The sequence below is a fragment of the Pollachius pollachius genome, assembly GCF_949987615.1.
Source record: "Pollachius pollachius genome assembly, chromosome: 15".
Classification (NCBI taxonomy): domain Eukaryota; kingdom Metazoa; phylum Chordata; class Actinopteri; order Gadiformes; family Gadidae; genus Pollachius; species Pollachius pollachius.
Genome location: NC_136948.1, coordinates 2,721,722 through 2,749,042, shown reverse-complemented (window position 1 = coordinate 2,749,042; position 27,321 = coordinate 2,721,722). Strand labels below are relative to the sequence as shown.

The 27,321-nt window shown below is 51.3% G+C and overlaps 2 protein-coding genes across 5 annotated transcripts; one reads left to right on the top strand and one right to left on the bottom strand.

Moving 5' to 3' along the window:
* Positions 1-183: 183 nt before the first annotated feature.
* arid4a (AT-rich interactive domain 4A) lies at positions 184-24,929 on the top strand. Of its 4 annotated transcripts, none has more exons than XM_079752128.1 (25): positions 184-459; positions 1,530-1,576; positions 1,996-2,106; positions 3,185-3,250; positions 3,702-3,792; positions 4,780-4,859; positions 5,252-5,349; positions 6,653-6,785; positions 8,719-8,798; positions 9,125-9,201; positions 9,303-9,481; positions 10,122-10,194; positions 12,089-12,183; positions 13,010-13,107; positions 13,500-13,737; positions 14,296-14,630; positions 14,737-14,907; positions 15,386-15,470; positions 15,880-16,066; positions 16,702-16,761; positions 18,055-20,319; positions 21,307-21,411; positions 22,348-22,518; positions 22,926-23,072; positions 24,441-24,929. In XM_079752128.1, the coding sequence occupies exons 2-25, from the start codon at positions 1,571-1,573 to the stop codon at positions 24,521-24,523; spliced, it is 5,034 nt and encodes a 1,677-aa protein (XP_079608254.1). In that variant the 5' UTR covers positions 184-459; positions 1,530-1,570; the 3' UTR covers positions 24,524-24,929. The 4 variants fall into 4 exon arrangements, with proteins under 4 accessions (XP_079608254.1, XP_079608255.1, XP_079608252.1 ...); XM_079752126.1 differs by lacking the exon at positions 184-459 and adding an exon at positions 1,226-1,411; XM_079752127.1 differs by lacking the exon at positions 184-459 and adding an exon at positions 1,227-1,411 and having other exon boundaries at positions 22,351-22,518.
* A 251-nt stretch (positions 24,930-25,180) lies between these two features.
* On the bottom strand, positions 25,181-26,818 carry timm9 (translocase of inner mitochondrial membrane 9 homolog). Its single transcript, XM_079752626.1, has 4 exons — positions 26,739-26,818; positions 25,956-26,017; positions 25,780-25,875; positions 25,181-25,670 (listed from the first exon to the last, which is right to left on the bottom strand). Exons 2-4 carry the CDS (start codon positions 25,992-25,994, stop codon positions 25,536-25,538), a joined length of 270 nt encoding a protein of 89 aa, XP_079608752.1. The 5' UTR covers positions 25,995-26,017; positions 26,739-26,818; the 3' UTR covers positions 25,181-25,535.
* Positions 26,819-27,321: the final 503 nt, after the last annotated feature.

Below are 27,321 nucleotides of genomic sequence, written 5' to 3'. Positions count from 1 at the left end.
TTGTGACGAGCTGTCTGGTGTGTCGTGATGTGAACATTTGTTTGCTGTAACGCGGAGTTATGAGTGTTATATCGACTCTAAATCGCGCTGTCTGGCGGTTAAGCGGAGTGTTGTTGCTTGGCGAGTTTCATTCCGGACCTGAAAGGGTAGCAGCCAATCAGCTCGCGGCGCGGCCTGAAGGCGGCCAATCACAGGAGCCGTCGCCGCCGACGCTCCTCTTGGTTGGACGTGCTCATGCAAAACTCATCCATTTCGTCAAGGCGCCGTGTTCGTATCCGCCAATAGTAAAACAACCAAAATTCCGTCCAATCAAAACGCTGAGTCCGATGGGCGAATCACAATTCGCCCTTTGAACGACCGCTCTCGGCGCGGCCAATCAGCGACCAGGAAACATCGCTCCGGCTCAACAGCTTGTTATTCGCGTTGCGCCTCCGAAGCCAGCGAGCAGGATCGTCTCATGTAAGTATCGATCAATGTCCTTCACTAAACTAAATATAAACGTTTAAATACACGGGACGAGGGGACGGGTCCCGCGGGGGGGACGGAGGCAGTCCGCCGCAGGACGGTCACCCGCCCGGGGAGTGAGAACGCGAGGCGGCGGGGAATTGAATGGCAAGTCGGGTTGTTTTTGCAGTGAAGAAATGTATGCGCCTTTTGTGGAAGAAGGTTATTAAATAAATAATGACGGTTCCGGGAGGTGGTTCTGGTTGAGGGTCGTGTCATGATCCCGTCCTGCATCAGACTCTGAGGGGCATAAGTGCGCCGAGGATGGGCTCTATTCCCCGTGTCCCGACGCTATGTTTAATGTTCCCCTGGTCCAGAAGGATCCAGCGAGGGGACCCTCCTCGGCTCTAGTCTAGGCTCCGGTCCGCACTACGCTGAGGGTCTGGGAGGATGATGTACTCCTCATAAAGGGTCGTCTTTAGGGTAGTCTCCCGACGTGTACCCATTCTCACGGAGATCGTAGCTTGACATTCGTATAGCAGCTGTCCGCTGGATCTCACTGGCTAGTCCCAGAGCTAGGCTAGTAGAGCTAGCTGCTCTGAGGCTAAGCTAGTCAAGCTAGCGGCTCTGACATAGTGCACAGAGGCTAAGCTATGTGTGCTAGCCGCTCTGACATGGTGCACCGAGGCTAAGCTACTAGAGCTAGCTGCTCTGAGGCTAAGCTACTAGTGCTAAGTGCTGTGACATGGTGCGCAGGGCTGTGATGGCGACGTGACACAGTCCGACCGTGAGCAAAGCGGGAAGGAACCACACGCATTGTGTTGCTTCCTGCTCCCGGTTCTACGTACGCTGGATCGTGAGGGTCCGGCAGTAGGCCGACACGACCGACCCGTAACCCTGATTTAGACCGCCGTGCGGGCCGACTAGAGGAACCGTCGCCGTACTTTTGTGTCTCCGCCACATATGAGTGAGTCTGAGGGGAGGGGGGAAGGAATGCGTGAGCTAGAAGTCAATGGCTAGTTCGTTAGCCATCCAGTCTCCTGCAACTCGTACGTCTACCATACTCCGATTTCTCTCTTTTTCAGGAATTAAAGCTTCGAGCTGGACGACCTCAAATAGCCTTAAGATGAAGGTAAGGGTTCCCCACCGAAACTGGCGCGATCCCTTCTGAAATCTAGCCTTTCGAAATACGACTGGAATTGTATTATTTGTTTGGCTACGTCATGAGGCGTAGCTTCATTCCAGCAGAAATGTGTGTTTGTATTTTTATGGGACTATCAACGTTTACTAGTGTCAGCCCATCTTGGCTATCATGATGTTATGGATTTCAAGATGAGTTTGCACATTTGTTTTTGGGTTTTCAAATCCTTCCTTATTCGGTGTCCAACAATCAACTGTTCTGCAGTTTAGTGAACCAGTGTGATGGCAGAAGGGGTTTGGGTAGGTGTGTTTGCAGGGGTTGGCTCTGGAGACTCAGTGTGTGTCTGTGTGTGTGTGTGTGTGTGTGTGTGTGTGTGTGTGTGTGTGTGTGTGTGTGTGTGTGTGTTGCAGGCGGTGGATGAGCCAGCCTACCTGACTGTAGGGACCGACGTCAGCGCCAAGTACAGAGGGGCCTTCTGTGAAGCTAAGATCAAGACCGTGAAGCGCCTGGTCAAAGTGAAGGTAAGATGGCCTCACCTCGTACCCCCCCACGCTGAGTCTCCCGCTGCGAGCCTGGAGCGGAGGCATCACATGTGCCGAGGGCACCCGTGGCACGTGATGTCTTCAAGTGTACGATGAGAGTGTGTTTCACGTTTCAGATGTTGCGTAGGCTAATTCTTTCTTTGTCACAAATCTTAATTTTTATACATTAGTTGTTCTTTTATTTTTCACTCTAGGAACAAACTAGGTCTACACACTAGTACTGCAGCACTAACTAGTAATACACTACCCCTAGTTGTACAATCTAGCACTTCAGCACCAACCACTACTAGACTTCCCACTAATACTACACTACTTACTAATACTAACTACAAACTAGTACTGGAGAGCCTAGTACTGCAAACTAGTATTGCAGCAGCATCTAGTACTGCACTACCCCTTAACACTAACTACCCATTACTACTGCAAACTAGTACTGTAGCACTAAGTACTATTCTACCAACTAGTACTATTCTACCAACTATTCTACCAACTAGTACTATTCTACCAACTATTCTACTAACTAGTACTACACTACCCACTAATGCTACACTACTCACTAATGCTTCACTACCCACTAGTACTACACTACTCACTAATGCTTCACTACCCACTAGCACTAAATCAACAGCAGGACCTCTAACTGACTAAGAGGGTTACACAGTACCAACAATCGCTATGATGACGCTGAGAACGGTTTCGCAAACAGGACTGATTCCATGTGATGACACATTTCTCTTGGCTATCTGAGCACCCCTCAAAAACAACCAGGTCTTCCAAGCATGTGTCCAATGGAGTGATGCCGATTCAGTCACATGTCTTCAGCAGCGTCGTCCGATAGAGAGATCTGTTTCATGGTTGTGATATTGCTTTGTCTAGTGATTATGGAAACCATCTCCATAATTGTTAATCTCTCTGGGGACAGGTCACACCCAGAACTGCATGTCCAGCTGCTGGTTTCTAACCTGCTGCTGCTTCTTCTGTCACTCTGCCCCTCTCCCTCCCTCTGTCTCTCTCTCGGTGTCTCTCTCTCTCTCTGTCTCGACCTCTGTCTCTCCAGGTGGTCCTGAAGGGGGAGAGTACATCCCAGGTGGTCCAGGATGACCAGGTTAAAGGAGCGCTGAGGGTGAGGCACCAACGCTGCAGGGTTGGGGGATCTATTCCCTGTGTAGTAGTTAGAGCAAGGCACTGACACTGCACGGTTAGGGGAAGCATTACTACCAACTAGTACTGCCCGAGTCACTACTACTAGCTAGTAGTAACATAATGCCATAATACTAACGATCGTTATGAAGATGCTGAGAAGGTTTCGCAAACAGGACTGATTCCATGTGATGACACATTTCTCTTGGCTATCTGAGCGCCTTATGTCTAGTGGTTTCCACGTCCCATCTTCAGAAAAATTGTGCTGTACTCGAGGCCAAATTACATCAGTAGGTAGAGCAAGGCACTAACACTGTAGGGTTAGGGGTTCTATTCCCTGCGTAGGTCAGGCTCAAACCGTTGGGAAGAGTGTGTAGAGTGTGAGACAGTGCCAGGCCTGAGGGCTCCGGGCTAACCATGGTTATGTTCTGCAGATTGGTTCTACGGTGGAGGTGAGGACCAATGAGGGGCCCTCCATGCAGGCAGTCATCAGCAAGCTGACGGACGCCAGCCTGTACACCGTGGGTCAGTACCAGGGTGTTCTGCGGTCCCACCGGTCTCCAGAACAACCTTCTCCTCTCCGGAGCGGGGGCCATCGCCACGCAGACATTTAGCTTGTGTCTGTGTCTCTCTGACTCCCTCTGGTCCGAGCCCGACTAGGTTCAGCAGAGCTTCAATGTAGAGCGCGGGCCGCGCGCCCCGCCCAGACGAGCCACGGCAGCGCTGCGTAGCGGACAGATCAACGAGCAGAGTCGCGACACACCACAGCCAGCGTCAGATCCTACTCAGACACACAGCTTTGAGCGTATGGGGGTACTTCCAGCGGGAAGGTGGTTTGTACATTGTGCAAAGTTTCAATGAAATTGTGCTGCAGCACTAGCACTATCCAAGAGCATGTGGAGCAAATGCGCAAGTCTATCCCCTGGCTGCCAGCCTGTCGTTATTAGTAGAGCTCCTTGACATATTTGGCCTTTGTTAATTTTAAGATGAGTTCTACCAACTTGTTTTACACTTAACACTTTTACTACCAGTAAGTACTGTTCGAGTCATTACTACTAGCTAGTAGTAACATAATGCCAGAGTACTAACGACCGCTATGATGATGCTGAGAATGGTTTCGCAAGCAGGACTGATTCCATGTGACGACACATTTCTCTTGGCTATCTGAGCCCCCGCCCTACAGTCTCTAGACCGCCTCGTGTCGAGGGGTTTCCACCCCCCCCCCCCCCCCCCCAGGAGCTACTAGTTTCAGCAGCATCATGATCCGCTAAAGGCCAAATGTCACTTCTGCGTCTGAATATACAAGGGTCCATGTTGCTACTCAGACCGGCACTCGTCCCCTTTTTGCCCATCGTGGACCGACACAAAGACTGCAGTGTTTATCTTTTTGAGTAATTCATCGATAAAGTCCTCCGATGTGGTAGGACATGACCTCTCACTTGGGAGGGTGACCTTTAGCTACTGTCTGCCGCAGTGTTTACACCGGGTGTCTGTGTGTGTCTCTCTCCTCAGTGTTTGATGATGGTGATGAGAAGACTCTTCGTCGTACGTCCCTGTGTCTGAAGGGAGAGAGACACTTTGCAGAGAGTGAGGTGAGACTACAAGCTAAAGGATAAACCAGCTGCTGAACCTACACGCAAGATAAGCAGCTAAAGTTAACCCAAGTCACATAGCCTGTTACAGCTCGTTGTTGCTAGTTCATACTGATTGTTATTGATTAGGGTACTACAGACCCTGTATAAGTTGTATTATTAGTTATTGATTATTGTTTAACGTGCTACGGACCCTAGACCAGCTGTATTATTAGTTATTGATTATCGTTTAACTTGCTACAGACCCTAGACCAGCTGTATTATTAGTGATTGTTTAACGTGCTGCAGACCCTGGAGAAGATGTATTATTGGTTATTGATTATTGTTTAACGTGCTACAGACCCTGGAGCAGCTGTATTATTAGTTATTGATTATTGTTTAACATGCTTCAGACTCTGGACCAGCTTCCGCTGACCAACCCAGAACATTTTGGAACTCCAGTGATCGGCAAGAAGTCGAACCGCGGTGGCCGACGCTCCTCCCAGCCTGTGTAAGTTCTCTCTGTGGTCTGGCCTCTATGTCCTCCCAGCCTGTCTCAGTTCTCTCTGTGGTCTGGCCTCTATGTCCTCCCAGCCTGTCTCAGTTCTCTCTGTGGTCTGGCCTCTATGTCCTCCCAGCCTGTGTAAGTTCTCTCTGTGGTTGTGGCCTCTATGTCCTCCCAGCCTGTGTAAGTTCTCTCTGTGGTTGTGGCCTCTATGTCCTCCCAGCCTGTCTCAGTTCTCTCTGTGGTTGTGGCCTCTATGTCCTCCCAGCCTGTCTCAGTTCTCTCTGTGGTCTGGCCTCTTATGTGTTCCGTACCTAGACTGGCTGCCCCCCGCCCGTTCTGCCGGCGATTTGAATTCGCCCCGCAGCAGGGTCTGGAGAGGAGCAATACATTTCATCCTGCTTCCGGAACGCTTTTGCGGGAGCCAATCGCCAAGCTGGCTTTTCCCCCTGGCGCGCTATTGGCTGGTGTAACACAATGACGGCAGGCAGCCAATCATGTACAGAGTCGTCTGAACTAGGCCCGTTGATCACGCCTCTTGTGCTGCAGAAAACAAACAAAAGACAGCAGCCTCCCCAGACCATCGTACCATCTACGGTTGAGCTTGGTCCGGCAATAGGCAGGCTATTCGGGACCCCTATGTGGTCTGGACCACTGCAGTTGTGTGTTCATTTAGTATTTGAGTGTAAGGTAAAGGTGAAAGCGCACAGTGCAGTAGATGTGTGCCACGCTACTCCTTACTATACCGTATTCAACATGGAAGAGCTGACCGTTGGATAAACACTTGGCCAGCTGCTCTAACCTGTAGTATCAATTGGATTATACAGGATTATTCTTATGCAGGAGGAGTGATGACGCTGAGAATGGTTTCGCATACGAGACTGAATTCCTGTGATGACACAATTCTCTTGGCTATCTGACCCGCGCTGAACCAGACCACCTTACTAGAGGTTAACCAGACCAACTTACTAGAGGTTAACCAGACCACCTTACTAGAGGTTAACCAGACCACCGTACTAGAGGTTAACCAGACCACCTTACTAAATGTTTACCAGACCACACTTATACTAAGGTAGCACTTTTACTAGAACAAACGAGATACTTAGAGCAGGACCCCTAGATGATGGTTGCCTATCTGTATAGATAGGCAAGGGGGATAGTCCTAAACATAGTTATGGTTAATTAGTCTACCGCCATGATTAACCCTGTCATTCTCTAACCGTCTCTCTGTCCTTCTATTTCTTTGTCTCTGTGTTTGTCTGTCTGTCTCTCCATCCTGTGTGTGTGTGTGTGTGTGTGTGTGGTTCAGGGCTGATGAGGAGCATCACTCTTCGTCCAGTGAGGAGGACGAGGAGGACAGGCGGAGGCTGAAGGATGACATCCTGGGGAAGGTCTGCTGTGTCCAGGACACCAGCGACCGCTCAGGCTGGTACCTAGCGCTGGTACGACCGCCGCGAAGCCCAATAACAGACGCTCCGCATGGCGCACTGCTCACGCCCGCAATTAGCTAGCTTCATTATTTGAGCCTTTTTATCCTTAAAATACCCATATGTATACCGTATGTATTTTACAGATTAAGCAGGCGTGATGTCTTTGTTGCTAGGTTGTGTCTCTATAGCGATGATGTGTTTTTGTTGCTAGGTTGTCTCTATAGTGACGTGTTGTTGCTAGGTTGTGTCTCTATAGTGATGTGTTTTTGTTGCTAGGTTGTGTCTCTATAGTGACGTGTTGTTGCTAGGTTGTGTCTCTATAGCGATGATGTGTTGTTGTTGCTAGGTTGTGTCTCTAGTGACGTGTTGTTGCTAGGTTGTGTCTCTATAGCGATGATGTGTTCTTGTTGCTAGGTTGTGTCTCTATAGTGACGTGTTGTTGCTAGGTTGTGTCTCTAGTGACGTGTTGTTGATAGGTTGTGTCTCTATAGCGATGATGTGTTCTTGTTGCTAGGTTGTGTCTCTATAGTGACGTGTTGTTGCTAGGTTGTGTCTCTATAGTGACGTGTTGTTGCTAGGTAGTGTCTCTATAGTGACGTGTTGTTGCTAGGTTGTGTCTCTATAGTGATGATGTGTTCTTGTTGCTAGGTTGTGTCTCTATAGTGACGTGTTGTTGCTAGGTTGTGTCTCTATAGCGATGATGTGTTCTTGTTGCTAGGTTGTGTCTCTGTAGTGACGTGTTGTTGCTAGGTTGTGTCTCTATAGCGATGATGTGTTCTTGTTGTTAGGTTGTGTCTCGATAGCAATGATGGGTTGTTGCTAGGTTGTGCCTCTATAGCGGTGATGTCTTCTTGTTGCTAGGTTGTCTATAGAGATGATGGGTTGTTGCTAGGTTTTTCGTTGTAGCGGTGATGTCGTCTTGTTGCTAGGTAACCAGCTATACCTCTGACTACCTGTCTGTGTCGCTGCCTGTCTGAAGGTGAGAGCTGTGGGTTATGCAGGAGGAGTGATGACGCTGAGAATGGTTTCGCATAAAAGACTGAATTCATGTGATGACACAATTCTCTTGGCTATCTGACCTACGCATTACTAGCCACACCACGCTACCTTACTAATCACTTATGCTACTATCTTACCAGACACTTTGACTGTTTTACCAGAAGTACCTAGGTACTTTGATTAAGACCTCCAGGTGAGGGATAACTATCTCTAGAGGAGGGGGTACTTGTCTCTTTGTGGAGGTGTAACCTGTCTCTATAGAGAAGATGTGTTCTTGTTGCTAGGTGGTCTCTATAGCGATGATGCTGTGTCCTTGTTGCTAGGTGGACTCTAGCGATGATGCTGTGTCCTTGTTGCTAGGTGGTCTCTATAGCGATGATGCTGTGTTCTTGTTGCTAGGTGGTCTCTATAACGATGATGCTGTGTTCTTGTTGCTAGGTGGTCTCTATAGCGATGATGCTGTGTTCTTGTTGCTAGGTGGTCTCTATAACGATGATGCTGTGTTCTTGTTGCTAGGTGGTCTCTATAGTGATGATGCTGTGTTCTTGTTGCTAGGTGGTCTCTATAACGATGATGCTGTGTTCTTGTTGCTAGGTGGTGTCTATAGCGATGATGCTGTGTCCTTGTTGCTAGGTGGTCTCTATAACGATGATGCTGTGTCCTTGTTGCTAGGTGGTCTCTATAACGATGATGCTGTGTCCTTGTTGCTAGGTGGTCTCTATAGCGATGATGCTGTGTTCTTGTTGCTAGGTGGTCTCTATAACAATGATGCTGTGTTCTTGTTGCTAGGTGGTGTCTATAGCGATGATGCTGTGTCCTTGTTGCTAGGTGGTCTCTATAACGATGATGCTGTGTCCTTGTTGCTAGGTGGTCTCTATAGCGATGATGCTGTGTCCTTGTTGCTAGGTGGACTCTATAGTGATGATGCTGTGGTCCTTGTTGCTAGGTGGTGTCTCCCAGCTGCTCAGACGAGATGATGGTGAAGAAAGACCAATGTCTCATCAGATCCTTCTCGGACTCCAAGTTGTAAGTTTTGCCAAGTTTTTAAAGGGGACATATCATACCACCAGGTGTGAGTGTGAGTAGCCATTACAAGCCGTTTTCAAAATGTGCAGCATTGTGACATCACAGGTGGGCGTGTCCATCTAGACGTGTGACGGATAGATGGACACGCCCACCTGTGATGTCACAATGCTGCACATTTTCAAACCTGCTTGTAATGGCTAATCACACTCACACCTGGTGGTATGAGATGTCCCCTTTAAGTTTAAAGTGAAAAATGTGGTGTTTTATGAACTCGTTCCGTATCCGACGTCCTGCTCAAAGACTAACGTTGTATTTTCCCCCGTTAGTTCCACAGTTTCCAGGAAAGACGTCCATGTTGTCGCGGCCGACGCCATCACCAGGCCGGAGTTCTCCTGCAGGAAAGGTAGCGTACAGGATGTTCTTGGATCACTTCCTGTCGTAGGACACCGTGTACCGCTCGCCGTGCCCGGCTCACCGCTGTGTCCTGATTGGTTGGTTATGCAGGGCACAAGGCAGCCGTGTCCTTCCTGAGGACCCAGGAGGTCCCTGAGCTGTGGAAGATGGACATGAGCCAGATCCTCGACTCCTCCTCCTCCAGCGACGAGGACGAGGAGGTCGGGGGGCGGGAGAAGGACAGCGAGGAGGAGGAAGAGGGGAAGAAGAAGAGGAACATCAAAGAGGAGGTGAGACTGGCACGAGTGGATCCAGCTAGCTATTCTAGCTACCGGTTTAACATCATTAGTGCTAGCATTAGCTAACTGCTGCTAGTTTGTCTTTAGAGGTGTTAGCATGAGAAGACATGAAGCTAATTGCTTCTAGTCTGTCTTTAGTGGGGCTAGCAGCTAACTGCTGCTAGTCTGTCTCTAGAGGGGCTAGCATTAGAGGATATGACGCTAACTGCTGCTAGTTTGTCTTTAGAGTGGCTAGCATTAGAGGACATGAAGCTAACTGCTGCTAGTCTGTCTTTAGAGGGGCTAACATTAGAGGCATGCAGCTAACTGCTCCTAGTCTGTCTCTAAAGGGGCTAGCATTAGAGGACATGAAGCTAACTGCTGCTAGTCTGTCTTTAGAAGGGATAGCATTAGAAGACATGAAGCTAACTGCTGCTAGTCTGTCTTTAGAGGGGCTAGCTTTAGAGGATATGACGCTAACTGCTGCTAGTTTGTCTTTAGAGGGGCCAGCATTAGAGGACATGAAGCTAACTGCTGTAGTCTGTCTTTTGAGGGGCTACAATTAAAAGACATGAAGCTAACTATGCTGGCAGTCTGTCTTTATTAGATGAAGAACTTGTTCCTTAGCTGTGTGTTTTTTGTGTGTGTGTAGCCTGAAGAAGAGGCAGACCCAGAAGAGAGAGACCACTTCCTGCAGCAGCTCTACAAGTTCATGGAGGACCGAGGTAACTAGTCCGTAGTGGACCTCCGTCAGACTGGTCCGTAGTGGACCTCCGTCAGACTGGTCCGTAGTGGACCTCCGTCAGACTGGTCCGTAGTGGACCTCCATCAGACTGGTCCATGTTGTATCTCTATTGTATGCGGAGTGATGATTCTGAGAATCGTTTCGCAAACGAGACTGATTTGTGATGTCATGTTTCTCTTGGCTATCTGACCCACAACTGCTTCTGTGCTCGGTGTGAACGGCCAATCGGCGTGAAGCTTTAACCAGTAACCTGTCCTTCTATTGACGAGGCTTCTCCTTAGCCACACCTTCTAAAGCTAGTGGTATGAAAAGAATCTCTGTAGAGTTTAATCTACAAGGAAGACAAGGCAAAAAGTTATGAAAACGTATGATGTTGATGAGCAGCTATCCAGCTGTTTCATACTGGACCTTTTTATCTTTATTGTCTGTTTTTCATCCCCTTATGACGGCTAGGATTTTACTGGAAGTGGAGACAATACTAGTAAAGCAATGAGTCAGAAAATCTATCATGCCCTAGTAGTAGGGCTGTAACGATATGCGTATCGAAACCTAAATCGCGACACTCAATGCCATAAACCTGTCCTGCGGTGCGACACGCCCTTTCTAACTCCCATTATCCTCGAGTCCAGAACCAGCCACGTGATATGAGCTGTTAGTGCCAGGGTTTCCGTTGTCCGGTAATAGAAAAACTAAATGTCAGACAAAATTGTATTGCTCCGGTCAAACTGTCCGATTGAAATTTGCTAATAATCGGTCTAAATAATAGTCTGCTGACACCGCTCCTCTTATCGATGCCGTAAGTCTGGGACGAGATGCCCTCGCTGTGATGACAGCGCTCCGTGGCTACGGAGGATTGCATTTCTCCACAGCCTCATAGGAGATATGAACGACATTTATCCAGAGTGGGCCAAGCGCGCAAAAATAGCCTGTGTGATCCCTGTCTCTAGTGTTTTCTCTGCTTTGACCGGCAGTTGGTCTGCTTATAGGTCGGACTGAAGCGGCCACCGATTATTGACAGGCTGGGTACTTTATTCTACCGGACTTGTTTCTAAACGGCCTGATTATGTCATTATTTAAGCTACATAGCCTAACAAGAAGCGATAATAGGATATTTGACCGAAAACGAAACCTATGCAGGTCAATTTGACCGGCATCGATTTTTCTAGTGGGAACGCTGGTTAGTGCCAGCAAACTATTCAAATTACTATTATTTATTTGACATTAATATTTTCAAATACATTAGCCTAAACCACAAAACTAGTTAAGGGTTTTTGCCTACCTGCAAGCACCCTCCAACTGCAATCTTTGGTTATTTATTTATTTATTAATTTTGCTATACTTTAATAGTATTCTTTCTGTTCAGTGTTCCAGATTATTTGTTATCAAATGTTACATTAAGTTAATTGTTATATAAGTGTTTTTTAAACAAACTGCTTTTTAAATTTCAAAAAATCGGGGGATGTATCGAACCGCGGGTCAAAAATCGTGATACAAACCGAGTCGTGAGTTGGTGTATCGTTACAGGGCCTACCTAGTTGGCAAGATCGACCGGGCTCAATGAGGCTCAGGAGGTAGAGCGGGTTGGCTGGTAACCGGAAGGTTGCTAGTTCAATCCCCGGCTCCTCCTAGCTGACACCCGACCATAACCGCTCCTAACGAGCTGGCTGTCGCCCTGCGTGGCTGACTCCGCCGTGGGCGGGTGACGTGTGCATGAATGGGTGAATGTTTGACGGTATTGTAAAAGCGCTTTAGGTGGTCATGGGTTAGAAAAGCAGTCCGTCATTTACTGTTTACATTACAACTCATAAATTGACGTTCAAGTTCAAAGACCCCATTAATCCTGGCTCCCTGTCTGTCCGTCCGTCCGTTCGCAGGCACCCCCATCAACAAGCCCCCCGTCCTGGGCTACAAGGACCTGAACCTGTTCAAGCTCTTCCGGCTGGTGTTCCAGCTGGGGGGATGCCACAAAGTGAGTATCCCCGACCCTGACATCGGCCTCTCTGTTCGGGGTCTCTCGCCTCGTTCTCCATCACTCTTGTCTCTCGGTCTGACTGTCTATAATAATAATAGTACATTTTATTTAAAACACACTTTACGTCAACTTAATGACCTCAAAGTGCTACAATGCACATTAAAAGAAATACAACATTAAAAGACTGACTTGATTAAAAAGAAGAATAACAGGGGAAAACAGAATAATTTAAAATAGCAGTTTAGCCAAAGGCTTTTCTAAAAAGATGGGTTTTTAGGCCTTTTTTTTAAATAATCCACAGTCTGTGGATGGTCAGGGAGAGCGATTCACAGACTTGGTGCAGCTGAGCAGAAGGCGCGATTGCCCATAATTCGGAGCCTTGTCTGTGTTCCTCTCCATCTTTCTCTGCGATGTCTGTCTGTCAGCCTGTCTTTCTGAGTGTTCTGTCTGTGGGTGAGAGGTAGGCTCATGGTCTGTCTGTGTCTACATGCCTTTCACTGCGTGGTCTGTTTTTCTTTCTGTCTCTCTGTTGGTGAGGTGGAGGCTAATTGTGAGCCTCTGTCTGTCTTTTCCTGCGTTATCTGTCTGTCAGCCGGTTTGTGGGTGAGAGGGAGTCTCATGCTCTGTCTGTCTCTGTGTGTGAGATGGGTGCTCATGGTCTGTCTGCCAGCCTGTCTCTCTCTGCGGGTGTGATGGAGCTTCATGGTCTGTCTGTGAGCCTGTCTGTCTCTCTGTGGGTGAGACGGAGGCTGATGGCCTGTCTCTCAGCCTGTCTGTCTCTCTCTGTGTGTGAGACGGACGCTCACGGTCCTCTGTGTTTCAGATCGAGAGCGGCACCGTGTGGAAGCAGGTGTACGTGGACCTCGGGATCCCGGTCCTGAACTCTGCTGCCTCCTACAACGTCAAGACGGCCTACAGGAAGTAAGGGACCCGCCGGCATGCTGCTCCGTCAGCTAGAGCAGAGGGAGGACTGGTGTAAAGCGGGTAGAGGAATGGGGAGTGACGATTCTGAGAATGGTTTCGCAATTCGGCTGATTTGTGATGTCGTGTTTCTCTTGGCTATCCGACCCACGACTGCTTCTGTGAACTTCCGATCGGCGTGACGCTTTAACCAGTAACGTGCTCGAGGTGCTAACCAGTAGCGCCTCTAAAGCTAGTGTTAGGAAAGGAAGACCTGTGGAGTTTTATCTGCGAGCTAAAGGCTGTGACTCCTCTCCCGCTGTGACGAGGTCGACCGGGTGACGGTTCGCCACCTGACCGGCACGGTTTGGCGCGCGTGTCGGCGTGTGCGTTAACGTGCGCGTGGTCCTCAGGTACCTCTACGGCTTCGAGGAGTACTGCCGCTCAGCCTCCATCACCTTCAGGACCATCCACCACAACAACCCCCGCCCCCCCTCCACGCTGGCCAGTCCCGCGCCGGAGGAGGCGGATTCCAAGGACCCCGGGCCAATCAGGGTCCAGGCCGCCGTGGAGAAGGAGGAGCCAGAGTCGGACGGCGAAAGAGGAGGAGGAGGAGGAGGAGGACTAAGGCGGAGCCTCCCGTCACCCAGGGTGAGTCACTTGCCCCGTGTTACCATAGCAACCAGTTAGAACTCTCAGACTCAGTCTTTCTCTCCGGACTACCACCTGTCTGTGGCTTTGTCTCTGTGGCTTTGTCTCTGTGGCTTTGTCTCTCTCTGTGGCTACCTGTCTGTCTCTCTGTGCCTACCTGCCCGCTTTCTGTCCGTCTCTCTGTAGCTTTCTGTCCGTCTCTCTGTAGCTTTCTGTCCGTCTCTCTGTAGCTTTCTGTCCATCTCTGTGGCTTTCTGTTAGGAGGACAGAGCTGGGGGTTGTACAGGAGGAGTGATGACGCTGAGAACGGTTTCGCATAAAAGTCTGAATTCATGTGACGACACAATTCTCTTGGCTATCTGACCGTACGCATTACTAGCCACGCCACGCCACCTCACTTGTAGTTAAGGTCACTTATACCACCAACTAACCAGACACACTGACAGTTTTACCAGAACGAACTAGATGTTCTGAATAGGACCTCCAGGTGTGGTATACCTATCTGTAGAGGAGGGGCTACGTCTGTGTGTAACCTTTGGGTAACCCGTGTGTGTTTAGGGGAGGCGGCGGTGGCCAGGGAAGTCTGACCGGCGGGACAGCATGTCCCGGATGGAGAGGGACAGACTGAAGGAGGAGCGAGGGGACAGCATGTCCCGGATGGAGAGGGACAGACAGGAGCGAGGAGACGGCATGTCCCGGATGGAGAGGGACAGACTGAAGGAGGAGCCAGGAGGAGAGACGAGCGGGGAGGAGCAGAGGGAAGGAGAGCGGGTACTGCCCAGGAGACGCAGCCATCGTCGCCATGACGACTCGGACAAGGAGTCCGGAGAGGAGGACGAGGATGAAGAGGAGGACGAGGATGAGGACGAAGACGTAGAGCGACGGAGAGAAAGGTAGAACCTCTTCCTCCAGCGGCAGCAGCACTCTGGTTCTGGACTGTTCTATTGCTATACGACTGTTATACATGTTAATACAATAATCAGAGTGTGTTTGTGTCAGGGGTGAGGGGGAGGAGGGCGATGAAGATGAAGACTCGTTGATGGGTACGAAGGTCAGGGTGAAGTACGGCAGAGGGAAGAGCCAGAAGATCTACGAGGCCAACATCAAGAAGATGGACATCCATGATAGAGACCAGGTCTACCTGGTGCACTACTATGGCTGGAACGTCAGGTCAGACACCTCTCAAAACCCACTGTAGATCACATCTCCAGTCTGATGTTACTCTAGACCAGTCTCTCAAAACCCACTGTAGATCACATCTCCAGTCTGATGTTACTCTACTGTAGACCAGTCTCTCAAAGCCCACTTTAGATCAACTCTCCAGTCTGATGTTACTCTAGACCAGTCTCTCAAAACCCACTTTAGATCACATCTCCAGTCTGATGTTACTCTTGACCAGTCTCTCAAAGCCCACTTTAGATCACATCTCCAGTCTGATGACAGATGCACTCAGATCTGGGTGAATGGAGTGTTTTGCGTCATATTTGTTTAGACCAATCATGATACTGGGAAGCGTTAATGGCGAACACAAACTGGGCCATCAGTAATAAACTGTAAAAAGGTGGCCGGACATTTCTGGCCGGACTAGCTCATGCTAGGTGTCTGCTGGAGGCAGGTTACCCTGGTGATGATGCTGTTTGTTCTGCAGGTATGATGAGTGGGTGACGGCCGACCGCATCATCTGGCCCGTGGACAAAGGAGCCACCAAGAGGAGAACTCGGAAGAAACTCAAGGTAAGGGATCATGTTGTCACGGAAACTGCCGGGCGTGCGCCTCCCATGAAGAAGAGCTGGGGTTTCATTTTCATCATTTAAAGGACCATGGCACATTTACAGAAATGTTGATTTATTATGCAGTGTTAGCCAGCAGGTTATTTTTCCACTGTAGTCCTTTGGCAAAATGTCAAGCTAGGCACAGGAGGGCTAAAAAATAAAAACATGAAAGAAAACACACAGCAACAGCCTGTGTGCAGGAGGAGTGATGATGCTGAGCATGGTTTCGCCAACTACTCCGAATGAATGTGACGACGCGATTCCCTTGGCTGTCCGACCCGTGCTTGGCTACCTCACCAGTGGTTCACCGGCTCTAGATGTTTAGGGCAGGAGCTCCAGACCGGTGGCTGATCTGTCGTCTCTCCTCCAGAACAAGGAGGACGGGGACCGGGGAGAGGAGGAGAAGGGGCTGATGAAGCCGGGGAGCGGGAGGCGCGGCCGCCCCCAGACGCGGACCCCTCCCTCCACCAGCTCCGTCCGAAGCTTCTCCAAGACGCCCAGCAGCGAGGGCCAGGGCCGCCGCAACGAGAGCTCTCCCACCACGGCCAACGGAGACGGTAAGAAGCCTCCAGCTAGGGTTCTGCAGCGGCAGTCTGCTCGCTGGCCAGGGTTCTGTTAGTTAGGGTTCTGTAGAGTCAGTCTGTTGTGATGGTTCTGTAGAGGCAGTCTGTTGTGATGGTTCTGTAGGGGCAGTCTGCTAACTAGCCAGGTTTCTGTTGAGGCAGTCTGCTTGTTAGGGTGCTGTATAGTCAGTCTGCCATTAGGGTTCTGTAGAGTCAGTCTGCCATTAGGGTTCTGTAGAGTCAGTCTGCCATTAGGGTTCTGTAGAGTCAGTCTGCCATTAGGGTTCTGTAGAGTCAGTCTGCTGTTAGGGTTCTGTAGAGTCAGTCTGCTAGCTAGCCAGAGTTCTATTAGTCAGGGTTCTGTAGAGTCAGTCTGTTAGGGTTCTGTAGAGTCAGTCTGCCGTTAGGGTTCTGTAGAGTCAGTCTGCTGTTAGGGTTCTGTAGAATCAGTCTGTTGGCTAGCCAGAGTTCTATTAGTCAGGGTTCTGTAGAGGCAGTCTGTTAGGGTTCTGTAGAGTCAGTCTGCCGTTAGGGTTCTGTAGAGGCAGACTGTTGGCTAGTCAGGGTTCTGTAAAGTCAGGCTGCTATTAGGGTTCCGGTGCGGTATAGTAACACCTCCTCCTCCACAGAAACTCCACGAAGGCGCAACAGAATGCCTGGCGTGTACGACTCTGACCGGCCCTCCTACGGTGAGATGCAGCGGACAGGGTCTTTGGGACTTAAACGATACACACACTGACACCACTTAGCAAGAGCGATGCATATCAATACCCTTACTGACGCTACCCTCTATCCATTGGTGGACAGCATTTAGACATGAAAGGAATCGTGTGTTACTTTCTTCTAGAAGTAAAAGGTTTAATTGTGTCTGGAGTTTCTAGTATAATGAGAGGATCAATTGCTGGAGGCTCAACGTCGACAACATAACCAAGGACCACAGAACTAGTCCTTGAGCTTCCAGAAGGTAACCGAGGTGGAGAACAAAAGAAATAGCTTCAGTAAATGCTTTTAAACCAGAAGCCTGGCATCTCTCCTGGGATATATGTCTTGACGGGGAAACAGTCGGTTACATATGAATCGATGGTTTGTTTTAGTGTTGGTTGTTTTTTGCACCTGCTAGAGTTTGGGTGGGTCTCTCCAGATCTAATCTTTATTCATGGCCACAAAATGCAAATCCTTCCTTCAATTCTTAAGTGGTCCTCCTGCTTCTGAAGGACAGGCAGAATCCGGCCCCATGTTGCGCACCTGTGCCCTATGCCTGTCCTTCCACACACCAGGTCACGGCCATCATATTCTTGTTGCTAGGTTACCAGCTATAACTCTGTGGCTGCCTGTCTGTGTGGCTGCCTGTCTGTGTGGCTGTCTGTCTGGTTGGCTGCCCTGTCTGAATGTAAGAGCTGGGGGTTATGCAGGAGGAGTGATGACGCTGAGAAGGGTTTCGCATAAAAGACTGAATTCATGTGATGACACAATTCTCTTGGCTATCGGACCTACGCATTACTAGACACACTGGCTACCTCACTATTGGTAAACCAGATCAGACTTACAATAACTGGCACTTTTAGTGTTTTATCAGAAGGAATTGGATGTTTTAGAAAACAACCTCTAGGTAATCTGTAGAGGTGTTGCCTCTGTCTCTGTTGTTGCTAGGTTGCGTCTATAGCAACGACGCTGTGTTCTTGTTGCTAGATGTCTCTAGCGATGTGGTGTTGTCTCTATAGCCATGATGCTGTGTTCGTGTTGCTAGGTGTTCTTTATGGAGATGATGCTGTGTTGATCTTGCCAGGTTGTATCTATAGCGATGATGCTGTGTTCTTGTGTCAGGTTGTCGCTACAGTGATACTGGTACTGATAAGTCATGAACCGATGCCCATTCCTCACTCACACTCACCACTCACTACTACACATTCACTACTACATAACTAAAAAAAAGTATCGAAACCAGTTACAATAATACCAACGTGTATTCCATCTCACCGCAGAGGATTCTGGGAACTCGTCAGAAGACAGCGGGTCAGAGGATGCGCCGCCCCATCTCCGGGAGGAGGTGGACCTTAACGAGGAGGAGGAGGGGCTTAATGCTGAGGCCGAGCTTAAAGAGGAGGAGCCTGAAGAGGATCTAGATCTTAAGGAAGACACTGCTCTCTCGGGGGAGGGGCTTAAGGAGGAGGCGGAGCTAAGCGGGTCAGACGTTCTGCCCCCCGCTGGCAACACAGCCGTTGCTTCGGCAACGGTGGAACCGGCTACCGCTGCTGCTACCCCATGTCCCAGCGTCCCTCAGGAGCAAGAGGACAGGGGCCAATCAGAAAGGAAGGAGCCTCAGAGGGGGGAGGAGCCTGAATCTGGGAGTGCCATGTCTCCTAGCCACAACAAGATGTCTCCTAGCCACAATAAGATGTCTCCTAGCCGAAAGATGTCACCTAGCAACCTCAAGATGTCTCCAAGCCACAACAAGATGTCTCCAAGCCACCTCAAGATGTCCCCTAGCCACAAGATGTCCCCTAGCCACCTCAAGATGTCTCCTTGTCTCCCGGATAAGCAGCTGGACTTGTCTCTTGAAGCCTCTCCCAAGCCCAAAGGTCGCAGGTCAAATGCAAAAGAGATTGGTTCTGAAACTCCACCTAGAGCCCCGGCCACAAGCTCAATGACCCCGCCCTCAAGCTCAATGACCCCGCCCACAAGCTCAATGACCCCGCCCACAAGCTCAATGACCCCGCCGACCAGCTCAATGACCCCGCCCACAAGCTTAAAAACCCCGCCCATCAGTTCAATGACACCGCCCACCAGCTCAATGACCCCGCCTACTATCTCAATGACCTCGCCCACTATCTTGCCGACCACGCCCACCAGCACAATCACTCCGCCTACCTGCACTATGACCACGCCCAATAGTTCAACGACCCCTCCCTCCCGCACAATGACTCCTCCCCCTTGCCCAATGACCACGCCCAGCCACACAAGGTCTCCGCCCTCCAGTAGAACGACTCCACCCATGAGCTCTGTGACTCCTCCCACTGCAGCAGTGAGCCCGCCCACCAGCGCGGTAACCCCGCCCAAGAACACGAGGACTCCGCCCACTGCCGCCGTGACCACACCCACCAAGGTCACGGCCCCGCCCTCGAACCATGCGACTCCTCCCGCTCCAGCTGTGGCTCCTCCCACCCAGGCTGTGGCCCCTCCCGCCGGTGCAGTGGCTCACGGCGGCCCCCCGGCGGTGTCTCCTCTGCGGGGCGGCCTGTCGAAGAGGCAGGACGGGCCCATGGTGGTCCTGCACTGCCTGCCGGCACAGCACCTCCCCCCGGAGCCCCCCGCCTCCCTGGACTCGGACACGGACTCGGCCCCGGAGGACGACTCCCTGGGGCCCGACGACGGGCTGGCCCTGTGGGGGGGCAACATGGTCAACATGGTCAACATGGTCAACATGGCCAAGCGCAAAGCCCTGGAGCAGCCCGGCGCCGACAAGAAGGTCCGCCTGGAGCAGACCCCCCAGGACAGCCCGCGCCAAATGCCCCCCCGGCTGCCCCACGTCCAGGCCCAGACCCCCCCCAGAGCCGCTCAGGTCCTCGCTCAGACGCCCCCAAGACCGGCCCAGACGCCCCCTAGACCCGCCCACGTCCTGCCCCAGACGCCCCCTAGACCCGCCCACGTCCTGCCCCAGACGCCCCCTAGACCCGCCCACATCCTGCCCCAGACTCCCCCCAGACCCGCCCACATCCTGGCTCAGGTGGCGGTTGTCCCGCCCTCGGAAGCCCGGGCCAGGGGGGCGGAGTGGAGGGAGGAGCAAGCCCCGCCCCCGTCGGCCAGCAGCCGGAAGCCGGAGCCGCCGGCCGCTAGAGGGGCCGTCCTCCACCCGGCCCAGCGACCGGGCCCCACGGAGCAGATCCTCCACCCCCAGGCCCAGCAGAGTCTCTCAATACAGCACCGGCAGGGCCCCACCGCGCAGCAGGGCCCCACCGCGCAGCAGGGCCCCACCGCGCAGCTCCATCAGCAGGCCCAGCCGCAGCAGAGCGCGGTGCCGGAGGAGATGGGCCCCCAGATGGACCCGGAGGCCCTGGTGTGCCACGAGGTGGACCTGGACGACCTGGACGAGAAGGAGAAGGCTCCTCCCTCAGGGAAGCTCCTCTACCAGAGCCCCGTCCCGGCCCCGCCCCCTCCCCAGGCCCCGCCCACAGCGGACCAGCCCCGCCTCCAGGAGGAGGGCCTGGAAGACCAGCCCAACCTGTCGCCCTACGAGGGCAAGGACCGAGGTACAGGCCGACGCACACTCTGGGCCCCGCTACACACACACACACACACACACACTCTGGGCCCCGCTACACACACACACACACACACTCTGGGCCCCGCTACACACACACACACACACACTCTGGGCCCCGCTACACACACACACACACACACACACTCTGGGCCCCGCTACACACACACACACACACTCTGGGCCCCGCTACACACACACACACACACACACACTCTGGGCCCCGCTACACACACACACACACACACACTCTGGGCCCCGCTACACACACACACACACACACTCTGGGCCCCGCTACACACACACACACACACACACACTCTGGGCCCCGCTACACACACACACACACACTCTGGGCCCCGCTACACACACACACACACACACTCTGGGCCCCGCTACACACACACACACACACACACACTCTGGGCCCCGCTACACACACACACACACACACACTCTGGGCCCCGCTACACACACACACACACACACTCTGGGCCCCGCTACACACACACACACACACACACTCTGGGCCCCGCTACACACACACACACACACTCTGGGCCCCGCTACACACACACACACACTCTGAGCCCCGCTACACACACACACACACACACACACACACACACACACACACACACACACACACACACACACACACACACACACACACACACACACACACACACACACACACCGTCCTCCCTACACACACACACACACCGTCCTCCCTACACACACACACACACACGCGCGCGCGCGGTCCCCGCTACAGACACACACACACGATGTCCCCGCTACACACACACACACACGCGCGCGGTCCCCGCTACAGACACACACACACACGTGGTCCCCGCTACACACACGTGGTCCCCGCTACACACACGTGGTCCCCGCTACACACACGTGGTCCCCGCTACACACACGTGGTCCCTGCTACACACTGATAACGTGCCTCCTGCTGACCCCTCAGGTCAGAAGCGGCTCCTGGACGGGAACCAGAACCCGTCGGCCAAGAAGGCCAAACGCAGCCAGAAGAGAACCGACGCTGGGGGCAAGACGGACCGCAACGGCACCGGTAGGCCTCCTCCCCCCGTCCTCTAACCTTCCTCCCTCTCTCTCTCGCTCTCTTTGTCTGCCTCGCTCTCTCGCTCGCTCTCTCTCTTGCTCTCTGTCTCTCTCTTTGTCTCCGTCTGCCTCTCTCTCTCTCTCTCTCTCTCTCGCTCTCTCTCTCTCGCGCGCGTGCTCTCTCGCTCTCTGTCTCTGTCTGCCTCGCTCTCGCTCTCTCGCTCTCTCTCTGTCTCTTGTCTGCCTCTCTCGCTCTCTCTGTCTGTCTGTCTGTCTGTCTCTGTGTCTGCGTCTCTGTCTCTGTCTCTCTCTGTCTCTGTCTGCCTCTCTTTGTGGGCGTGTCCACCTAGATGTATGACTGATAGATGAGCAGCGTTTGCTACAGTCCACTGGGTAGGCTGGTCCACTGATCTATCCAGCACACCTCTAGGCAGGCCTGTGATGGGGCTCGGTAGGCCTATGACCACCCTCTTGCCTCCTCACATGACTACCAGGGACCTCAATGTGTACTATGTGTATTCTGTGTTGAATAGTTACGATTATACAGGTTCAAGCGGTGTCGGACATTTAATTTGTATATTTTTTTACCGGAACATAGTTGATGCAAACTGACCCTGCGCTGTAGCACCCTCTGTAGGACGGAACCGTTGTTGCCACATCTAGGTGGACACGCCCACTTGTAACGGCTAATCAGACTCACACCCGGTGGTATAATAGTTAGTTAGTTAGGCCTTTAAATTCCCATGGAAGGAGGAACATAGGCCATCAACGAAGCTCTTCCATCCTTTCGGGTCTTGGGCCCTGGTATGATACGGGACCATTAGTTGATGTCCTAATTTAATGACTGAACGTTGAACCAGCCGAGAGCGGCATTGGAGGAGGTTAAATGACACCACGTCGATGTAGGTCAGTTCCCCCGCTCACCCACTGAGGCACTTCTCCCCAGCAGCTCAGAGCAGTGACAGCGAGGACCCCTCGGCCCCGGACCCGCCTCCGGTACCGGACCAGACCAAGCTGTGCACCCCCGTGAAGCAGGCTCTCTCCAGGGGAGGGAAGCCCAGCCGCTCCCCCCAGATGTCCTCCCCGCACCGGACCTACAAGTGGTCCTTCCAGCTCGGTAGGCTTCTGCAGACAGGCATGTGATGGGGCTCGCTAGGCCTCTAAGTAGGCCTGTGATGGGGCTCGCTAGGCCTCTAAGTAGGCCTGTGATGGGGCTCGCTAGGCCTCTAAGTAGGCCTGTGATGGGGCTCGCTAGGCCTCTAAGTAGGCCTGTGATGGGGCTCGCTAGGCCTCTAAGTAGGCCTGTGATGGAGCTCGCTAGGCCTCTAAGTAGGCATGTGATGGGGCTCGCTAGGCCTCTAAGTAGGCCTGTGATGGAGCTCAGTAGGCCTCGAACACCGGATTGATGGCAGGCTAGCAGCATCAAATACAACCTTGGTGCGGTGTGTGTAACCTCGGAAAAGACGGCAACAGGCAATCCCGCTGAATAAACTTGTGTTCCCCTCTTTGTTTCTGCTCGTCCAGACGAGCTGGACAGGATGTCCAGCAGTGAGCGCGTCTCCTTCCTGCAGGACAAGCTGCAGGAGATCAGGAAGTACTACCTGAGCCTCAAGTCGGAGGTGGCCTCCATCGACCGGCGCCGCAAGAGGCTCAAGAAGAAGGAGCGGGAAGGTACGGTCTCTCTCTAGTGCCTAACGCCAGTCTCTCTCTACCGCTTTCTCTCTAGTGTCTAACACCAGCCTCTCTCTACCGCTCTCTCTCTAGTGTCTAACACTAGCCTCTCTCTACCTCCCTCTCTCTAGTGTCTAACACCAGCCTCTCTCTCTCTCTCTCTCTCTCTCTCTCTCTCTCTCTCTCTCTCTCTCTCTCTCTCTCTCTCTCTCTCTCTCTCTCTCTCTCTCTCTCTACCTCTACCTCTACCTCTACCTCTACCTCTACCTCTCTCTACCTCTACCTCTCTCTTCCTCTCTCTAGTGTCTAACACCAGCCTCTCTCTCTAGTGTCTAACACCAGCCTCTCTCTACCTCCCTCTCTCTAGTGTCTAACACCAGCCTCTCTCTCTAGTGTCTAACACCAGCCTCTCTCTCTCTCTCTCTAGTGTCTAACACCAGCCTCTCTCTACCTCTCTCTCTCTAGTGTCTAACACAGCCTCTCTCTACCTTTCTCTCTCTAGTGTCTAACACCAGCCTCTCTCTACCTCTCTCTCTCTAGTGTCTAACACCAGCCTCTCTCTACCTCTCTCTCTAGTGTCTAACACCAGCCTCTCTCTACCTCTCTCTCTCTCTGGTGTCTAACACCAGCCTCTCTCTACCTCTCTCTCTCTGGTGTCTAACACCAGCCTCTCTCTACCTCCCTCTCTCTCTAGTGTCTAACACCAGCCTCTCTCTACCTCTCTCTCTCTCTAGTGTCTAACACCAGCCTCTCTCTACCTCTCTCTCTCTCTAGTGTCTAACACCAGCCTCTCTCTACCTCTCTCTCTCTCTAGTGTCTAACACCAGCCTCTCTCTACCTCTCTCTCTCTCTAGTGTCTAACACAGCCTCTCTACCTCCCTCTCTCTAGTGTCTAACACCAGCCTCTCTCTACCTCCCTCTCTAGTGTCTAACACAAGCCTCTCTCTACCTCCCTCTCTCTAGTGTCTAACACCAGCCTCTCTCTACCTCCCTCTCTAGTGTCTAACACCAGCCTCTCTCTCTCTCTCTCTCTCTCTCTCTCTCTCTCTCTCTCTCTCTCTCTCTCTCTCTCTCTCTCTCTCTCTCTCTCTCTCTCTCTCTCTCTCTCTCTCTCTCTCTCTCTCTCTCTCTCTCTCTCTCTCTCTCTCTCTCTCTCTCTCTCTCTAGTGTCTAACACCAGCCTCTCTACCTCCCTCTCTCTAGTGTCTAACACCAGCCTCTCTCTACCTCTCTCTGTCTCTAGTGTCTAACACCAGCCTCTCTCTACCTCTCTCTGTCTCTAGTGTCTAACACAGCCTCTCTCTACCTTTCTCTCTCTAGTGTCTAACACCAGCCTCTCTCTACCTCTCTCTACCTCCCTCTCTCTAGTGTCCAACACCACAGTGTCGACCTCATCGGGTTCAGAGGGCATGACCCCTCCCCAGAGCTCCGTGGCAGTGGAGTGCAGGTGATGACACGCCCCCTCCGGAACACCTGATTGGTTTACTGAATAGCACCTGTACCCGCCCACCCAGGACGCAAGGCCCGCCCTCCAATGGCAGGGAGTAGGTGTCAACCGGTTTCCATGGCAACCCCCCCCCCCCCTCCGAGACATATGACGTATTTATTCCCTCTTTTCTACATCTGCTTCCGGCTCAATGGACATAAATTTGAAAGATGCATTTTACACAACTGTAAATGATTTCTATAATTTTTGTATGAAAGCCACCTTTGTAGCGGTATATTCAGAATGATTGTTTTCTATGTTTTTGTTAGAGCTCCAGAGAGCCGTGTAAATACTGAGCCGTGACCTTGTTGTATCTTTATGTAAAATAAAAACAGAGCTCTCTTCGTTTCTAATAAAGCTTTTAAATATGACCACCCTCTCGCCTCCTCACATGACTATATGTATTCGGTGTCTGACATTTAATTTGTATATTTCTTTACCGGAACATAGATGATGCAAACTGACCCTGCGCTGTAGCGCCCTCTGTAGGACGGAACCGTTGTTGCCATGTTTATTTATTTATTTTTTTAGTATTGCGAAGCTATACAGGACCCCAGCCGCCAGCAGCTGTTCACATCTAGAACTATTTTATCTTCAGTTAGGAAAGCAAGATCTGTTTAACTGAAGTAACATTTATTTTAAACAAGACACAGAATAATCCTGAACGTAAACAAAAGTCCCAAGGCCTTAGTCACATGATTCGCTGCTTCCTGTACAAACAGGAAATGAATGCTCCGTTGACACCAAACCCCATGGGGGGATGGGGGAGGGAGAGTGACTTCAACCAATAGGAAGCTCTCCTTTCAGAGCGCTCCTACAGCTTGTGGCAGAGCAGTTCCTGGGGTCTCGGGCGAGACGAGAACTTGGTGAAGGAACTGAAATGGTGCCGGACCCCCGAGACCAGCGCCGGAGTCCTCCTGGTGGATGGAGGGGAGGGGGGGGGGCGGGCTGAGCCCAGAGGGCCCCTGCTCAGGACCCTAGTGGGGCTGAATCAGCAGGCCGGCCTTGGCTGCCAGCGCCTCGTTCTGCTGGATGTGGTACTCCTGGAAGCGCAGGGAAATCCTCTGGGTCATCTTCAGGTACTTCTGGAGGCAGCTCTCAGAACAGCTGGTCTGGGGAGGAAGGAGGAAGATGAGAAGAACTCAGAGCCGCTGGTTTGGGGAGGAAGATGAGAAGATATGCAGCTGGTCTGGGGAGGAAGATGAAGGACAGGACAGTTACCTCCTCAGGCTTTACGTCTCTGGTGGTGAAGTCCTTCACACAGTCCATGAAGCAGTTCTCCGTCAGCTTGTTGTACGTTCCCAGGAACTCCTTGAACTGTTCAACACACAAGGTCACGTTATTCTCCAGCCCTACAGGGAGTTGGGCCACGGATAGGTCGGGATGGGGGCCCTCACCTGTTTGATTTGGTCCGATTCGGTCGCCTGAGCAGCCATCGTTTATAGCAGGGAAGAGGAACCTGTGAACACAAACAGACGGATAAGCACACCTACAGAGACCCACTCTACATCACTAAGCTCAATCATAAAGTAGAGACTGCTACAGAGACCCACTCTCCATCACTAAGTTCAATCATAAAGTAAAGACTGCTACAGAGAATCCGTGTCGGTTATCAACACAATACATACTTTTCTTAGTCACACACGACTCGTGAATCAAGACGCAGCTATGGTATTCATTGCAACACATTAGAAGGAGGTTCGCCACCGAACTCAAGGGTGGTAGAAGCTGTAGGTGTGTGGTGAACTGGACTATGAACCGATCCACGGAAAGCCCATCCTTTAACCAACCACCTGAATCACAAACGAGTTTCCCGTGACTGCACCTGAGCTTGTGATCAACCAAGACAGATTTTAATTCCGTAGATCGTCCAGTGTAGGTTTCGTTTCCTATCGGCTCTATGCTAGTGGGCTCTGCAGAGTGTAATAATAATGTTAAAAACTGACACTTCCCTACAGATGCAGTATGACCCTGAGACCCTGGATCTCCTTGTCGACCATCATGTTAACATAAATCTCCCGTCCTAGTGGACGAGCTCCGAGCGGTCCTGTGGGTAACCTTCAGGCTCGTGTGATCGCATGGCTCTGGGACCCTGGAGCTAACAGGAGCGACCTCCAATCATCCCCGGCCAACAGCGGACCTAGTGTCCCATCAAAAATACAGTCAAAGCGTCTTCCTACCTGTATATCTCAGCAAACAGAGGAAGGGAATTGTGACGAAGGATTCTGGACCCAAGGACATGTGACAGCAAAGACGGGGAATACTTCCGGTTTGAAAATCGGTCGCTCGTTTTCAAAGTAAAAGTCCAACCCCCTGTATCAGCTGGTGTTGTAGTTTATCTGGATTTTATTTTGAAACTGAAGATTATCAACTGTGATTATTGGAACGTACAGTCATCAACGAGATCGATCAGTATATAAAAGAACTACAATTTTAATACAAATATATATTGCATTTTATATGTTATGTTTTCTAAAAAAATATTTAGATTTACTTTGATATGTTACTGATAAACAAAATGTGTATTTATTTTCGTTTTAATAAACAATGCTCTGGTTGCTTATTGAAATAACGAACCTTAATTTCAATATAAAGCTAATGATGCGCGAAATAAATGTAGGAATACGATAAATATATATTTTTATCAGATTATTTATCAGTTCATTCAAATTGGGGCAAGATATAGCAAATATATGATATCTAGTTGGAATGCACCCGAGGCCACGGAGACCGGAAGTTGTCAAATTGGAATGCACCCGACGC

What these genes read in the sequence shown, in the direction of transcription:
- arid4a (XM_079752126.1), top strand. An exon ending in AGCTGGGGGGATGCCACAAA is followed by an intron (nt 12,184 to 13,009) that starts GTGAGTATCCCC and finishes TCTGTGTTTCAG; the next exon opens with ATCGAGAGCGGCACCGTGTG. An exon ending in CTCTGACCGGCCCTCCTACG is followed by an intron (nt 16,762 to 18,054) that starts GTGAGATGCAGC and finishes ATCTCACCGCAG; the next exon opens with AGGATTCTGGGAACTCGTCA.
- timm9 (XM_079752626.1), bottom strand. Translation starts at nt 25,994, where the DNA reads ATGGCTGCTCAGGCGACCGAATCGGACCAAATCAAACAG. An exon ending in AATCGGACCAAATCAAACAG is followed by an intron (nt 25,876 to 25,955) that starts GTGAGGGCCCCC and finishes TGTGTTGAACAG; the next exon opens with TTCAAGGAGTTCCTGGGAAC. An exon ending in GAGACGTAAAGCCTGAGGAG is followed by an intron (nt 25,671 to 25,779) that starts GTAACTGTCCTG and finishes CTTCCTCCCCAG; the next exon opens with ACCAGCTGTTCTGAGAGCTG.